This window comes from Chionomys nivalis, chromosome 22 (assembly GCF_950005125.1).
Source record: "Chionomys nivalis chromosome 22, mChiNiv1.1, whole genome shotgun sequence".
Classification (NCBI taxonomy): domain Eukaryota; kingdom Metazoa; phylum Chordata; class Mammalia; order Rodentia; family Cricetidae; genus Chionomys; species Chionomys nivalis.
In genome coordinates, this window is record NC_080107.1 from 48,254,509 (window position 1) to 48,271,646 (window position 17,138).

Sequence of the window (17,138 nt, forward strand, 5' to 3'; positions counted from 1 at the left end):
ATGGTCCTTATTTATTCTTATGTAGCAGTACTGTTTGGTGGCATTATTTTGTCCTTTTATAGATAAGAACATGGTGGTCGGAAAGGGTGAAGCCACCTCTGCAATCCTACCTATTTGCTTGTCCTAAAGCTAAGTTGCAAAGTCAAGCCAGCCTTTGACCCCTACTCAGGGTGCTGTAGAAGACCCTAGGTATACCACAGATGGGGCAAAACCACCTCCTCCTAAACACTCCTCATGCCTTCTCTTCTACAGGAAACTGTGCCCACTATCAGAAGGGAGGATGGTGGTATAATGCCTGTGCTCACTCCAACCTCAATGGGGTCTGGTACCGCGGGGGCCATTACCGGAGCCGATACCAGGATGGGGTCTACTGGGCCGAATTCCGAGGAGGATCTTACTCACTCAAGAAAGTGGTGATGATGATTCGGCCCAACCCCAACACCTTCCACTAAGTTTGCCCCCTTCCTGGCCACTCATGGCCATTGCCAGAAGCCATCAAAGCCGTCCCAGCTGTGCAGACCTCAAGCACAGCTCCTCACCAACTTCTCTCAGGCTGGGAGGACAGGATGCTGGACCTTACTTTCCAAATCACTCTGTCAGGTTATGGGCATCAACAGTGTTTTCTGTCCTTCCTGCTTTATTTCACACCAGGTGGCCTCATATCCCCAGGACAGAGTTAAGTCCCTCCAATAAAAACACAACTGCCAATACCCTCACACATGACAGACATGCATATGAGCCACCACGTGTGTGCCTGTAAGACACATATCACACGTGGGATGATTAGATACCGCATACACTCAACTTCCGCATACTCAGTGCTCAGGTGCTGACAACAGCACCACAGCTTTGGAGAACGCTTCTTCTCTTGCCTTGTTCTTGAGTCAAAGGGCAGAACGGGCCATGTAGCTGATTTCAAAATACAGTCTTTGGCATTGCCTGGATTCTTTCTGGAATGTCTGCAAGTTCATCTCTCATGTAGGGTTCCTGGCCTTCTTGCTTGGGAACCTCTCTGGGCACCTGATCAACCACTCCCCTTCGACTGTTGTATTTTCCCCTTCTTGGGACGGCCCAGCATCCCTCCATCCCAGCATCCCCTCAGCCTGCACTTTCTGTGCCTTAGTCTCTGGCTGCTCACTGGAGGTCAAGGGTCCTCTTCTCCCTTCTCTGGCCTTTCCCCTTCTGCCACACAGACCTTTATTTTTGGCCCAGTTCATTGGCCGTTGGGGAGGAAATAGTCTGGGCTCAGGTTCCAGATGGGAAAGCGAAGGCCAGGCCAAGAGCCACAGCGGCAGTCACATAGACCTGTACTCAGTTGTATACCTTCCATTCATACTTTAGCCTCCACATTATTGTAACTTCACACAAACAGTACCCTGCCTTGCCAGAGACACTCGACTGGAGAGAAGTCACTGTCAGTGTGTTGGGACTCCCAGACAGCTGCAGATTTGAGGGCCTATGCTCACGGGGAATGATCTACTCCCTGTCCCCAAACTGCACCTCCCAGAAGATGAGGCCATACAAAGAAAACTAACTACTTTCCATGAGCTGCCATGGCCTAAGGAGCTGTTGGTACACTGCAGCATGGTGGCTTCCTGAGTCCTGCTGGGCTTAGAGGTATCACATGACTGCCATGCCAGAAACAATAGATAAATCAAGAAGGTGAGACACTCCCGGTGGGTATATGTGCCAGGTGTGTGAGCTGTGGGCCATTTGGTACTGTCCACAATTGGGTGCATGCCCATTACCTCAGCATTTCTCCCGGTGTACCACATAGCATGTCCTGTTTGTGTATAAAAGGGAGGTTTTTTTGTTTTGTTTTTTGAGTTTTTAAAAAATATATTCCCAGACTATCCTTGTAACGACACAAATCTGCAATAAAAGCCTAAGTGCTATGTGGATGCACCCACGCTGTGTGTTGCTGTTCTAGAATGGCCTTCCTGGGGCTTCTGTCAGTAAAGCAGAAGCTGTAGCATCTAGCACACACAAGGCCATCAAAACCACACCCTTCTACCTGCCCCATCAGGAGTCCCACGCCAGGGACCTCTGGCCAGTGTGGTTCTTACTACAAAATCTCTACTTCCAGCTAAATCTCAGGTGCCCAAGAAGCTCCTCACAGGCCAGGCAGCTAACACTAGAGGCTTCTGGGAGCTGTTCCTGAGTACTCAACTGAGACTCAAGCCCTCCTTTTCCAGTCTCCCCCTTGCCAAAGCTGCCCTGCCTGCCAGGTGGAGCCTTCTCAAAGACTAGTGCAGGCTACATCTCCCCCCACACCGCTGCAACAGGCTCCCACGATGCCTGCCTGAGCTGCCTCCTTATGAAACAGACTAGAGTGGCCGATTCTAGGTATGATGGGAGCTCTAAAACCATAAAGGAAGAAATCCAGGGCTTATGACCAAGACTGATATCAAACAAGAGAAGCCTCTGGGCTATATATTACTATGTAAGTTAATTGCAAATACAGAATTAATATTGATGTCATACCCAAACTCAGATTCAGAAAAGTATAAGCACTGTGGTGGAAAACATGATAAAGTTTACGACCAACTTAGATATCACAACTGGACGATAGTATAGAAGGAAAAAAGTCACCCAATAAGAACAAGGGAGGTACCCTAAATGAAGGATAAGACAGCACATACTGTCTCTTTGGGTGGAAAAGACAAAAAAAAAAAAAAACCCACCCCACACATGTTGATAAGACATGGAAAAATATCTACTTCTGCTCTATGGACAGAAATAAAAGTTGACTCTAGACTTAATGTACAATGGCTTCCACCCTTGGCCTCAGCAGTCCTTAACCACCATGGGAACACTTCTACAAGTTAAACTGCGGTAAGAGTTTGGTGTTTCTTGAAAGCTACAGTGGGCTTAGAAGTGAACTGGTTGCTTTTTTCATAGGGGGTCAGCATTCCAACTTTACAAAAGAGCAAGTAAAGTCCCAAGAGAAGTCACCAGAAGGCACTGGGTGACAGGCACTGAACATCAGTTCTTAATTTGTCCCCATCTCCTGTAGTTGTAGTCTTGCCCAGCTTTTACGTGGGTACTCAGGACTTGAATTCAGGTCCTCTTGCTTTCACAGCTACTGCTCTTACTCACTGAGCCATCTCCCTAGTCCTCAAGCCAAATCTTACTCACACCACATGTTGGAAGGAAGCTTTTAGAGATGCCCAGCCTGTTCTCTCAAGGGAAAACAGGAGGGAGGAGGTCAGCACACTAGCAGCACTTTAGCCAGGAGATGAGGCTGTGCTCAGGGCCTGGCTCTGAGTGCACATATGCAGCCAGGCAGCATCCTGGGCTCTGACCAGCCAGAGAACTGCACTCTGAACTTCCTCACCAGATGGGGACTTTCCAGACCCACAGTCACACAATTTCTGACAGTGCAGAGTTCCTTCTCCTTGGCGGGCTCATCTATATGCAGATATGGATGAAGGGCAAGAAGGTCCACCTTCCTCCTGCTTTCAGCCAGTCCTTGGAACAGCAATGCCACTTGAGTGAGTGGCACTGAGAAGCTCATCCCCCTAGGGCTGCTTTTCTGAGCAAGACTAAAAACAACTTTGGGCTTCTGGATGAAATAGTGGTGTGAACTCACAGGCCCTCAGGCTCTGGATGAAATGGTGGTGTGAGCATACAGGTCCTCAGGATTCTGGATGAGGTGGTGTGAACGCACAGGCCCTCAGGATTCTGGATGAAATGGTGGTGTGAACGCACAGGCCCTCAAGATTCTGGATGAAATGGTGGTGTGAGCACACAGGTCCTCAGGATTCTGGATGAAATGGTGGTGTGAGCACACAGGCCCTCAAGATTCTGGATGAAATGGTGGTGTGAGCACACAGGTCCTCAGGATTCTGGATGAAATGGTGGTGTGAGCACACAGGTCCTCAGGATTCTGGATGAAATGGTGGTGTGAGCACACAGGTCCTCAGGATTCTGGATGAAATGGTGGTGTGAGCACACAGGTCCTCAGGATTCTGGATGAAATGGTGGTGTGAATGCACAGGCCCTTTGGTGTTTGGGTCCCCTCTGACCTCCCATACTCGGTCAATCCCAGTCTTGCTACAGTAAGAGAATCTATAGGAGGCAAAGGGCACTGTTATGTGTGTCAAAGAGTGCCCAACTGTAGCAGTTTTACCCGAGAGTCCAGGGGCTAAGACAAGTAATGACCACCTAGCATCGCACATTCCACACATTCCAGAGCCAGTGTGAGACACTCTGCAAAGGGGTCTGGAAACAGCCTCTACAGCTTTAGCCAGTGCCCTCCTAGGGTCTGTGCATTCATGGAGGGAACAGACCTCAGAGAGGGAGTGTCCTCCAGGACTGCAGGCAGTTAGGGGCCCCTCACCCCAAGTCAAGCAACAGGAAATATCAGAATGAGCAGGGACACTGCTGGAGGACTAGACCCTAAACTTAAGACTCCAGGCACCAAGGCAGGGAGGAGGGGATGACATGGGAGGACAGGGGCGAGAGAAAGCTGGGCCATAGTGGAGAAGCAGTATCCACTTTCAAGGAGAGGAGCTGGAGGTACCCAGAAGGAAAGGAAATACCACAGTGAGGGGGTGACCACGCAGCATGTCTGAACCCAGCACAAGCTCTGGATGAAAACCAGGCCACCACAGAAGACATCTCCCCACCCTCAACCCAAGGGCCAGAGAACACTGTAAGATGGCTGGTGAGAGGAGGAGTGGGACTGGCAAAACCCAGCAAAGAAGCTCACCTCGTGTTTTCCAGGTTGCAGGCCAGCAAAGCTGCCAGGCTTTGGGAGGTCAGACCTGAACTCTCCACAGAACTGCCTGGAGCAAGGGTACTGCTAGAGGAGGCTAAGGGCTGCTGAGTTCTCAGCTTCATCTGGGGACAGGGTGAGTGGGAAAAAAACAAAAAACAAAAACAAAATCCATATAGGTGGCTCGAAAGGCACACTGGGGGAAGATGAGGTTGGCTTCCCCTTACACCTAGCTGAGTTCAGCTCATTTCATAAGCAGGTTACATAAGAACGTGAGGTATCTTATGAGGACCAGGAACCAGAAACTGCCTGGGAAGTCTTCAAGAAGCAAGGAGGAGCCTTCTCTGCTCCACTTCTCTCTCCTTCCTGTGGGGTTTCTTTCTGAGTTTCTCAGGGGCAGCCATCTCTATTCACATCACTTGTCTAGGATCATAATGCCAGGCAACAATCCTGAGCACAGGTGTCGGCATCTCTGCATTCCAATGCTAACTCCTGGGCAGAGGAAGCAGCTGGCCAGGTTGGGTATCAGCACCAATGCTACCTTAGAGCACAGCTGGGAGGAATGAACTAGGGGATGATGTTCCCAGGTTCTCAGAGGAGAGATCAGAGGCAAGGTGCCCAGTAAAAATGTTTAGATCACTCTCTAGCTGCTATTAGTCCCTACCCCCTCCAGGATACCAGCTACATGGACACCATGTTGCTACTCATCAGATGGAGTCCTAGTCCCCAGCCCCTCCTCTGCTGACGTGACACCGAGCAGTGTTCTAAGGGCCACAGTCTGCTCTTCACAGGTGCACTGGACTCTCAATGGTCTCTCCAGATGAGAGAAGCAAGAGGGTGCCCACTGCAGAAGTCATCGAGTCATACTTTGTTCTGGCTAAGGCTAATGCCATCTCCTGTCTATTGCAGAGAAGTGGACTCTGTAATTACCCTCTCTTCAACACAGAAATCTGAGGCTCAGAAATGGAAGTGATGTATATCTCACTCAGAACTTGAATGCATGCACAAGACAGTAGGATTCCTGAGCTCAGGCCTCAATAGCACACAGCTCTACTGCCAAGGAAGAAGGGACTACAGTGGCTCTCATTCCTCCCATCACTGATGCGCATGAGAATAGGAATAGCAGCTGGTCAACTGTGAGGAAGCCAGGCCATAGACCTCTGTGCAGTTTACCTCAGCACAGGAGGGTAACGGAGCAGTGATGGAAGAGGTGTTGCTGTTCCTTGGGCATTCCAACACTCTGCCAGGGTGAAAGTCTCTGGCCTTGCCCTTCTCTTTTTCCAGTAGAATCAAAGAGCCAGTTGTCCTACATCCTACAGACTCAGCAGTCCTGACCTTTGGCACTATTTATAGTTGGTCTGCATCATTTAGTAACTGGATCCTAGTTATGCTAGTTTATCTCACCACCAGACTTTTGGTCTACTAACTGCACACTCTCAGATCCCAGAACCAACCCTTACCTCACGGTACCTTGCTACAGACACATCCAAGTCCCTGTCATCTAGAGCTGGGGCATCCTGGCCTAGCTTAGCCCAGGTGTGGACTAGCCTTCCAATCTGCACTGTCTCATAAAGCACTTCCATGTGGGGTCCGTCCCTAACTGTCCCATGTCCATGATCCAGCTGGCTGACCTCCATGACGGTTCTGATGACTCTAGTTCCACGAGCTGATTAGGGCATGCCCCCCTTCCCCGTGTTTCATTGTGTCCTGAAGTTGAGGGACATAGCATGACAGGAGAATGCACCTCGCTCACATCTGCCTGGAGACTTTGCAGAGCTGGCAGAGGCCAGAGCCTGGGTGGGTGGCTCATATGGAGGGACCAGAACTTTTGGGAGTTGTGTGATGACAGAGGTCTGTAATCTCATCTTGGTGACAGAAAGGAACAAGAAGTATGTCACCCCCCTCAAAGTCCACAGTGCTGAGCAGCTCCAGGAAAGGATTTAGGCCAGCCTGCTTTCCATAGGCAATGCTGGGCAGGGCACATAGGGAAAGGGTCTGGGACAGGTAACCAAGAAGAAGAGGTGGGGCAGGTTAGTGCCTTAGGATTTCTACTCCTGTGAAGAGACACCATGACTATAGCAACTCTTTTTTGTTTGCTTGTTTCTTTGTTGTTTCTTCAACAGGGTTTCTCTGTGTAATAGCCCTGACTGTCCTGGAACTTGCTTTGTAGAACAGGCTGGCCTACAACTCACAGAGATCCGTCTGCCTCTGCCTCCTGAGTGCTGGGATTAAAGGTGTGTGCCACCACCGCCCAGCATAGCAACTCTTATAAAGGAAAATATTTAATTGGGGTGGCTTACAGTTTCAGACATTTAGTTCACTGTATCATGGTGAGACATGGCAGCATGCATGCAGACATGGTGCTGGAGAAGGAACTGAGAGTTCTACATCTTGATCCTCAGGCAGCAAATAGAAAAACTATACTAGACCTAGCTTGAGCATATAAACCCTTAATGCCCACCCCCACAGTGACATATTTCTTCCAACAAGGCCATACCTAGTCCAACAAGGCCACTCCCTATGGGCCAAGCATTGAAACACATAACTGTGTGGGGCCATACCTAGGCAAACCACCACAATTAATAACATCTGTCAGAGAAGTTGGAAATACCTAAACTCTAAGCTGGAGTCTGAACATCTTCTGAGAAGGCTTGAGTATCTAGGGGAGTGCAAAAGAAGGCTACAGGTGACAGACAATGGCTGTCTCCTCAGAGGGTTTCCAAAGAGCAGCTGCCATGAAGCCTGGTATAGGAGGTCCTTCTGTTTATGTGTTGTTTTCATTGGTTAATCAATAAAGAAACTGCTTGGCCTGACAGGGCAGAGCTTAGGTAGGCGGAGGAGACAGAAGTGAATTCTGGGAGGAAGAAAGCAGAGTGAGGGAGCGGCCATGGAGTCGCCAGAGTCAGACATGCTGAATCTTTCCCGGTAAGCCCCCGGCACATGGTGATACACAGATTAACAGAAATGGATTAAATTAAGATGTAAGAATTAGCCAATAAGAAGTTAGAGCTAATGGGGCTAGGCAGTGTTTAAATGAATGCAGTTTCTTTTTTTTTTGGTTTTTTGAGACAGGGTTTCTCTGTGGCTTTGGAGCCTGTCCTGGAACTAGCTCTTGTAGACCAGGCTGGTCTCGAACTCACAGAGATCCGCCTGCCTCTGCCTCCCAAGTGCTGGGATTAAAGGCGTGCGCCACCACCGCCCGGCATGAATGCAGTTTCTGTGTGATTATTTTGGGTATAAGCTAGCCGGGCAGCCGGGACCAAAAGAAGCCCCTCTCCATCCTTGAGTTCCTGTGCTAATGAATACTCTGCCAGGCAAAGACAAGCACAGACGACCAGTGCCCCCACTGTGCTACCGGTGGATGTGGAAACAGAAACATCACGGTTTCTCAAATGAGCCTATATCTGTAGTTATTAGACTGGATCTATGACACTGGATAGAGAAAAACGCACAGAGCACAAAGAGAAAAGTATGAAAAGCTTGATCCAATCAGAAAGCACAGGGTCACACCATGGTCCCCTGATGGCTGTGGACTGTGGATGGGTGCACCCAGCTTCTGGCAGCAGCCTCTGGGAGGAGCAGAGCAGCTTGCACACTGTGCTCTATAAACTTCTTTGTAGTGTGGCTGATCTTCAAAACAAGCAGTAGCTTTTAAAGAATAATTTAGAGTGGGCACCCAGTGCCCTCCCAGGGTACAGCCTTTCCGGTTGGTCATGTGGGAATGGAGTCTCTCCTCATATGCCCAGAGCCCAGGACACACTGGTCAGCAGATCTTTCCAGACCCTAATGGTCATTCCCACAAACCTTCCTCCTTACAGGGCTGCAAGTGGCACCCACTCCCTCTACCTGTAGAGCTGTCCAACCCTGTGAGCCAGCTTGGGGGAGAGGCTGAGCACTGCCCTACTAACTTCACACAGTCACAGTTCATTTTTGTTCCAATATTGACAGGGCAACAAAGAGCCATCAAAGTGAGGTGCATAGAGGCTGTGCAATGACCATTTACCCTCACCTCCTCAATGCTGTCTCCAAACACCCCAAAACTTGGTGGCTTTTAACAAGAAGATGTTATCATCTCCAAGTTTTTGTAGAGTGGGACATGGGCATGTCTGAGACAAATGCCTCTGCCTCCAGGTCTCTAGCGGCACATCAGGCAAACTGGCAGCTGGGACCGAGGTCTCATGTGAAGAAGGCTCAACTCTTGAGCAGAATCCGTTTCTTTGCCACAGAGGGCTTTTCCGTAGGACTACAGGGCGACTGGAGTCCTGCAGGATGAGTAACCCCAGAGAGTAAGGAGGAGCGAGCTTTCTTTATCTAATCTCTAAGAGTCACTCCATTCATTGTTGACTTTATTCATGTCCTGCAGCTGCAAAATAAGCTAAAAATAGTGCCCAAGAGCAAGGAGGGTTGGGTGACTCTGAGACAGCCAACGTCAAGTGCCTGTCACGTGAATTCTGTGACTGCTACTAACGCTGCTTTCCCACTGGAGACTCAGAGGCCAAAGGAAGTCAGGGCATGGGTACCCAGTGAGAACTCAGGTCTCTTGTGCACAGCATGCTTAAACCTTTAGCTCATTCTGTGGGCTCAGAGAAAACCTGACTCAGAGCAAAGCTGATGGCAATTCTCCCTCCTGTCCCAGCCTGGCAGGGAGCCAACCTGTCCTGGAGGCTCCTCTCCGGACCTGAGTTTCCTACCACTGTTCATCTTCACAGAGATAGAGGTGGTGAACGAAGGACACACCCTAAAGTCCTAAAGGTTGGGTGGAACCCCAGCCCCAGCAGGAGCTCAGTTAGACTTGATATCTACCTGGCCTGTGATGCTGTGTAGGCCATAGGGCAAACTGTGGGGTATTTTCATTCACAAACTGGGGATATTTGATAATATCCATTGGCCTTTTGTGACGTCCTGGAGAAATTTAATTTTTAAGATAACAAACCCAGAGACTGAACAACTGAAGGTAATTATCTCCCTTCTAGAAGGGAGTGACTTGAAACAATATGCAACTTACCACAGAATAATGGGAAAGGTTTGGGGCATTTTGCATGCCAAAGTACCTTTGAGATCATTTGTCTGGTTGAGCCTGGGGTCATAGGGAAGAACTTCCCTGCTTGTTGGATCCCAGGCAGGCTCCACCTGTCTTGAGGAAGGGAGAACGTGTTTAAACAGCTCCTAGCTAGACAGGGAGGACAGCAGTCAGACCCCTACAGCTTCGTGAAGAGAATGGTAGGGCCATGACTTAGGGCACACCCATCCTCGAATCCAGCTTAGGCCTTCTCTGTAGCACTTGATACCCCATTCCATGCTCAAGACTTGCTGCCCTAGCTGAGAAGAAGACTGCCTGCCCCAGGGCCAGAGAGAGAGCCAGGCTGGGAAGGCAGGAGACAACTGGACAAACAGCAGAATGGGAGGGGCTAGAGTTAGGTTAGGCTAGGCAGGAGCTGCGGAACAAATGACTGCTCCTGGGGGAGTCTCTGAAAAACATGGGGTGGGGACTGAAAAGGGCTGGGCTTCCTGTGTGTGGAATAATTTTTTTTTTCCTGCTAGACATTAAAAGAAAAGACTATCCAAAATGCTGGTCAACTTGGGGTCAGCTTGATTACCCCCACAGCCACTTCTGATATGCTGCTGTTGGACTTGCCCCCACTGGGGTAACAGCTCCTCAGACGACTGTGTGCCTCGGCTCTGCTGGCACTGTCTACACTGCCTGTTCCATGCTCACTCGTTCAACCACAGTTCTCTTAACACAGACATGAATTCTCAAAGCCCAAGGCTAGGCTGGGCTATGGGTCTCCATCAGGTGTGAGGGCTGTGCTCACTGGCCATGTGTTGGGTCTTCCTAAGGCTTTGTTCTCAGAGGAGAAGTTTGGAAAGGCCTTTCCCACTGCTGCTCTGATGGCAGTGACTCATCATACACTCACATGTGACCCTTCAGCCAGACTTCCGGGAAGCTACTCTGGGATAAAGTCACAAAGATTTATGCAAAACGCAAATCCAGTAATATCTCTGCTTAAAGTCTTCCGAGTCCCCACTGCCCCAGACAGCCAGGGCACTGTCCAGGCTCCCCACTCCTACTGTCGAGCCTATCAGAGATCTGCTCCCCCATCTCATCCAGCCCCCTCCTCTGACACCCTCCCACCCCCCTCATTCTTGACTCTCTAGCCAGAGTTTCTTCCAAACAAGCTTTCCCCAGTTCAGAGCTCTCGCATAAGCAGTTGTCTGTCAGGGTCCCTCACCCTCCTATGCTACATCAGGCAGTGAATCCTTCAGGGCTCCACTCCCCACTGGAAAACCTTTCCTGTACGCCAGACCAGCTTCCCCCTTCATAATGCCCAGGTCACACCTCTGTCTTTGCACACATCTGGTGCTTGGGACTTGTCTGTGTGGTGTGACTGACTCCACTGGGAGCCTACCGAGGTCCTTGCTGTTCTGGAGATACTGAGCATCCAAGGACACAGGTTTGCATGTTTGTTTTTTAAGGTTCTTTCAGTTTCTGGAAGTTTGACCCAGTTGCTTGCAAAGAACTTGCCTCTGTTCTAAATGTTAGAATTTATATTTAAAAATAAAGGTTTTTACTTTCCAAATGGCAGAGGTTGCTTGTTTGAAGGAAGTAGTAGCTCAGGCTCTAGAACTTTCCTTCATACACTCAAGGTCTGGGTACGTTTCCCAAACACTTTTCAGTGTCCCCGCTATTCAGGGCTGTCAGGACATCACAATTTTCCACACTGCTATGGTACTTCGAGATCAGCGCAAAGGATTTGAATCCATCACATTCCTAATTTTATTTAGTTATTTCCTAGAAGGAATAATAAGTAGTGCAAAACCAAATACATTTAGATCAAAGCAGTGACTCAGAAGTAAGTGGTAAAGCCATTCTCCAGCGCTCTTTCCCACACCTCCTGGGAACCGGGTGCTTAGGGGAAGTGCTGTCACACTAACCTAGAGACAAACAATCAGCCTATCCCCTGTACTGCTTCACAGTTTGGAAGAAACTAATTCAAAGTCTTGGTTTTTTGTTTGTTTTCTGTTTTTTAAAGATTTGTTTATTTATTTAATGTATATGATGCTCTGCATGTACAGTTTTATGCCAGAAGAAAGTATCAGATCCCACTATAGATGACTGTGAGCCACCATGTGGTTCTTGGGAATTGAACTTAGGACCTCTGGAAAAGCAGTCAGTGTTCTTCATTGCTGATCCATCTCTCCAGCCCTGACCCTTTTATTTTAATATGTTTTTCTCTGAATGTTTAATTTTTTAAAATTTATTTTATGTGTAAAGGTGTTTTGCTGCCTATACGTTTCTGCACTATGTTTGTGTCTAGAAGCCTCAGAGGCCAGAAGAGAAAACTGGGTCCCTGGAGCTGGAGTTATAGATGGTTGTGAGCTGCTATGTGGGTGCTGGGCATCAAACCTTCATTCATGCTCTTAACCACTGAGCTACTATTCCAGTCCCCCAGTGGTTTTGTTTGTTTGTTTGTTTGTTTTTGTTTTTTGTTTTTCAAGACAGGCTTTGGAGCCTGTCCTGGAACTTGCTCTGTAGACCAGGCTGGCCTTGAACTCACAGAAATTTGCCTGCCTCTGCCTCCCAAGTACCACCCCTGCCCAGCCCCTCCGTGGTTTTTTTTTTTTTTTTAATTATTATTTTTTGTTTGTTTTGTTGGTTGGTTTTTTTTGAGACAGGGTTTCTCTGTAGCTCTGGCTGTCCTGGAACTAACTCTTGTAGACCAGACTGGTCTTGAACTCACAGGGATCCACCTGACTCTGCCTCTAGAGTGCTAGGATTAAAGGCATGCATGTGCCACCCCTGCCCAGCCCCTCCACGGTTTTTAAATCATGCTTTATAGGGTACTTGGGATAGGAAAGTGTATCCAGTTGTCTCTGAAGTCTGGAGCAAGAGAGCAGGGTTAAGTTAGGGACAACGGTGAAGACCAGTGATGCCATCTTCAGGGACATGGAACAGACACAGCTGTGAGAAGTACCAGGCACAGGTACTCCACTGTTATAAAAGGAGATGTAGCCATGGAGATAGAGGCCGACACCTGCAGCAGCAGAGAGCAGGCGTGATCAGTGGAACCTGGAGCATCAGGGACTGGCCAAGTGCCCCCCTTCCAGAAGAGACCTGCAACGAGACTCTTCCAGAGGAGAAACAAATGGCTTTGACATTTTTTCCTGTGTTGTCCTTTCCAGGAATTACGTAACTGCTTCCATTTAGATAAACACATCCACCCCACACAGGTTGGCTCTTCAAGAGGATCCAATAGGCAGGGCCTGCCATGGTCGTCAGACAGCAGATGGAGCCCCCAGCCTTATCAGGGCAGATGGATCCACTGAGCCTCAGTACGTCATGTTTCATGTTCTCTTCTGCACATGATCAAATGCCCATGGTCAGTCTCTGTCCTGAGAGCAGGAAGCAGTAGGCCCAGTTTTTGCTATGGTTGCTCCGTGTCATGATGAGGAGTGCAGTTTAACTGTGTCATGGGGACTGCAGCCATCGGAAGGCTGAAGGGGCAGGAACATGGCCACTTGAAGGGTTCACTCAGCGCCAGAGCAGACACGCTGTATAGGCAAGCAGAGGACTCAGGGAGCCTCTGTGGAACCTCTGCTAGAGAAAGGTCATCCGGAGCAAGGACGGCCACGTCTGTCCAGACTTGTCAAGTAGAAAGGGACCGTGACCAGAAGAGGCTGCCTAGGAAACCCCAGCAACAAGATGTGTCACAGGAAGAACAGAACAATTCATCTACGTCACACACCATGCTCCAAGCCAGAGACTCAACAGGGATGGGTAGGAAAATAATTACCTCAACAGCAGAGACATGGCAAGCAACAGTGTCAGGAGCTATGGGCTTCCACGTGCACCCAGCCCTGGCTCCACCACCTTCCAGTCATGACCCCGACAACCACGGTGCCTTGGCTATTGAGATCATGTGGTGAGATAACAGTCAAAGGGCCAGCAAAGGGCGAGACACAGAGGCCAGCGACACACAATAGCTCTCACAATGACTCCGAGAGAAAAATGGGCCTTGTGAGATGGAGCAGGGGTTCAAAACCATCCTTGGCTACACAGTGACTTCAAGGCTAGCCTAAAACATCTGTAAGCACATCTCAGAAAAAAAAAAAAAACAAAAAAAACCAAGGAGAGAGCTGGGGAAAGAAGGAGCTCCATTCTTAACCACACCAGCACCTGCTCTGCCTGAGCCACACGGCAGCGGTGCTCCCCACCTTTGTGCCACCAATTCTGCTCCTAGATGACAGTCCTGCAAAGTGGGGCCAGTTGCAGGAACTATGCACGTGAGCATGCTGTCCCTCTTGGGACAGCCGCCAAATACAGACACAAGACAGCTTATAGAAAGCCAGAATAGAGTGGAGAAAGGAGAGAATTACAGAGGGGGAACAAAAGAGAAAGAGATCAAGAGTATTTGATAATTTCCCGTATACATGTCTTTTACTTGCAAACTCTGTTTTAAAACATGTTATTATTTTTGCACTTTTTAAAACTAGAATTCTTGGTTTGCTTTGTAGATTACTCACTGTTAGTCTGTGAAAGCACAATGCTCTTTCTGTATATATCCCATGTCCTGAAGCTTTGTTTAATTTATTTCATACAACTTTGTTTTTTGAAATCTACTTGATAAGGTCATGTCACCTGAGAATAAAGATACTTGTACAGGCCAAAAAAAAAAAGAGAGAGAGAGAGAGAGAGAAAGAGAAAAAAGCAAGGCCTCTCATACTGGACAAAGTCAGGTAGGCAGTTTAAAATACTAACTCCAAACCATGGTCAAAGAGTTATGAGATATACATACATACATACATCATACATACATATATATTCTTTTTATATATACTTATATATATCCTTACTCCATCAAATCAGAATGTCACTGATTATAAGGCATATCTTTATGTATTACTAAAAAAATCATTGCCAATTTAAAACATTACAATGCTTTATCATCAATTTCAGTGGAGTTAAAATGTAGAAAGATAAAACACACCCTAAATTAAGAAAATGCAGTAAATTCCAAAGCAGAAAGATAGTGTGACTGACTTTTAAAAATCCAAAATCTAAAATTTAATTATTTGGGAAGACCAACAGACAAACTTTGACAGGGTGAACTTGAGAAAAGAAGAGACAAGAAGAGGAGGGAGGGGGCAACGAAAAGCAAATACATCTGTAATCCCAATACTCAGGGGGCAGAGGCATTTGGATCTCTGAGTTTGCAGACAGCCTAGTATACACACAGTGAGTTTCAGGACACTCAGGACTACATAGACCTTGTTTCAAAAATTAAATAAATATAACCACATATAGAGAAAAGTTCATATTTATAAGAGAAAATTATATGCCACATTACAATCAAAAATTAACTGGAAAAAAAAAAACCCCACCATGCTAATAATTTTGAAAGGTTGGATCAAATAGATAGTTTCCTACTTTAAAAACAAACAAACAAACTGTAAGATGGCTCCAGAGAATCAGAAAGCCCAAGTACAGAGTGCTAGCGGGAGAAGTTTCCAGCAGTCTATGTAAGGACTCTACCACCCCTGAGTGTCAGGGGTCTCCTCTACAGAAGCCCTTCCTTTCCTGGTTTTCAAAACTGCTTCCGATTAGAACAGGATAGATTTCCCCTTGAAGACCAAACTACAGACAGCATTTTTTCACGTATTAAACTGACACAATAAAAAGAAAAGAAAAATAGACTTGAAAAGAAAATGCCTGCCTGGCATGTGGCGTACACCTTTAATCCGGGAGGCACTCAGAGGCAGAGGTAGGTGGATCTCTGAGTTTGAGGCCAGCCTGGTCTACAGAGCTCCAGTACAGCCAGGGCTACAGAGAGACCCTGCCTTGAAAAATCAAAAAGAACAAGAACAAGGAGAAGAAAGAAGGAAGAAGAAGGAGAGGAGGGCAACGAAAGAAGCAGCAGCAGCATTAAGACCTTGTTTAAAAACAACCTTTGCGGTGTACTTTGTACAGATGTACAGATCTAGTTACCTGCCCTTCCAAGAAGGTTACACAGCAACAATCAGAACAAATGCACAAGTGTTTGTGGCACAAGGACATTCATCACAAAAACTACAAACTGAGGAGTGGGCAGCAGAGAAGAAGGAAAGGAGTTTGACAACTCCAGGAGAAGGGATGAGCCGCGGGACAGAAAAGCACATACAACATGAGGTGTCTGAGATGAGTACAGATTTTTTTTTACACATGCCAAAAAGAGTGAGATACACAGAAAAATATCTTTTAATGGATAATTATAGAGACTTTCTCCTCCTTCCAATTCTGCTAATGAGCACATAATATTTTATGACTGGAAAACTTAGCAGTTGTTACTAGAATTTCATTTGCACAAATATTATGAGACATATTAATAAGGCTCAGAAAACTAGAACAGAGGGTTTCAACCTGGGTTCCCCCTGTGTGGGAGGATCTGCATAAACCAGCAAGAGGCTTGCTGTGGACATCATGATCCATTGGGCTGCAGCCTGGAAGCCCGTGTTCCTCACAGCCGAGGAGCCTGGGGCCTCACAGCCCAGGAGACTGGGGTCATCAGAGCCTAGGTGTATGTACAGAGCATCCCTGTTTCCACCTCACCAGTGTTCCTATCCTGGAAAGCATCAATAGACTGTTCCAACCCAAGGAACCAACCAAAATGACTCCTTTACCCATGATCCCCACTGCTCCTGGAAACATTTCAACTAGAAACTGAAAAGACATCTTATTTGGCACTGAACATGTCACTTGGAAAAATAATAATAAAATAAGCCAACAGAGACTCATACCTAGATAGGGAATACTGGGCACCATCTTCAGACTTCGGATGTAGTCCCGAGTTCGCTTGTAATTGTCTTCTTTGGACATCAGGTAGTCCAGTTTCTCAAAAGTGGTCTTGTCTTTACGATTCAAAAGCTGGAATGAAAAGAAATCATACTATCTGTGAGGGAAAAAGAAATAAATCAGAAAGTCTGACAGGAGATGGGGCTGTAACCAAGGGCGTGTGTGTCCACAGTATGTCAAACTCTGATGGAAGTAAAGACTTTCAAAGGCAGCATCAGTCTCCGTTCTTCCAGTCTCACAAGGAAGACACACCCTGGAGCTACGCTGTCCACTCCCCACTCAATGCGCACATGGCACTCATCTCTGTGGGGACAGATACTCCACAACAGCACAGGGCTCGGAGAATGAAGCAAACTGGCCATGTCCCCAGCAGGGTTTTCCAAAGCTCTAGCCAGTCTCTTCCACAGAACGCCTCATGGTGAGAGACGCTATCAACTGCCGCAGGACTCAAGCGGACATGCCGCAAGGACATGGCTGGACTCAGGGCTCTCCTCCAGACTGCCCACATCCTGGGTCACATCTCACACAAAGAACCTTCTTCTCCATAAGCAGTCATCTACACAGCACCCGACTAAGAGACTCAGGGTGAGC

General features: G+C 47.7%; 2 protein-coding genes across 15 annotated transcripts in view; one reads left to right on the forward strand and one right to left on the reverse strand.

The window, feature by feature from the left end:
• Positions 1-2,659, forward strand: part of Angptl2 (angiopoietin like 2) — a 29,546-nt gene extending 26,887 nt beyond the window's left edge. The window contains exon 5 of the mRNA XM_057755025.1: positions 253-2,659. Within this exon, the coding sequence (XP_057611008.1) occupies positions 253-452 (200 nt within the window). The 3' untranslated portion in view covers positions 453-2,659. The remainder of the gene's footprint in view (positions 1-252) is intronic.
• Ralgps1 (Ral GEF with PH domain and SH3 binding motif 1) overlaps positions 1-17,138 on the reverse strand; it is a 223,701-nt gene that overhangs the window by 107,412 nt on the left and 99,151 nt on the right. For all 14 annotated transcript variants that reach the window (XM_057755023.1, XM_057755020.1, XM_057755019.1 and 11 more), the window contains one exon: positions 16,493-16,619. In XM_057755023.1, the coding sequence (XP_057611006.1) occupies positions 16,493-16,619 (127 nt within the window). The remainder of the gene's footprint in view (positions 1-16,492; positions 16,620-17,138) is intronic.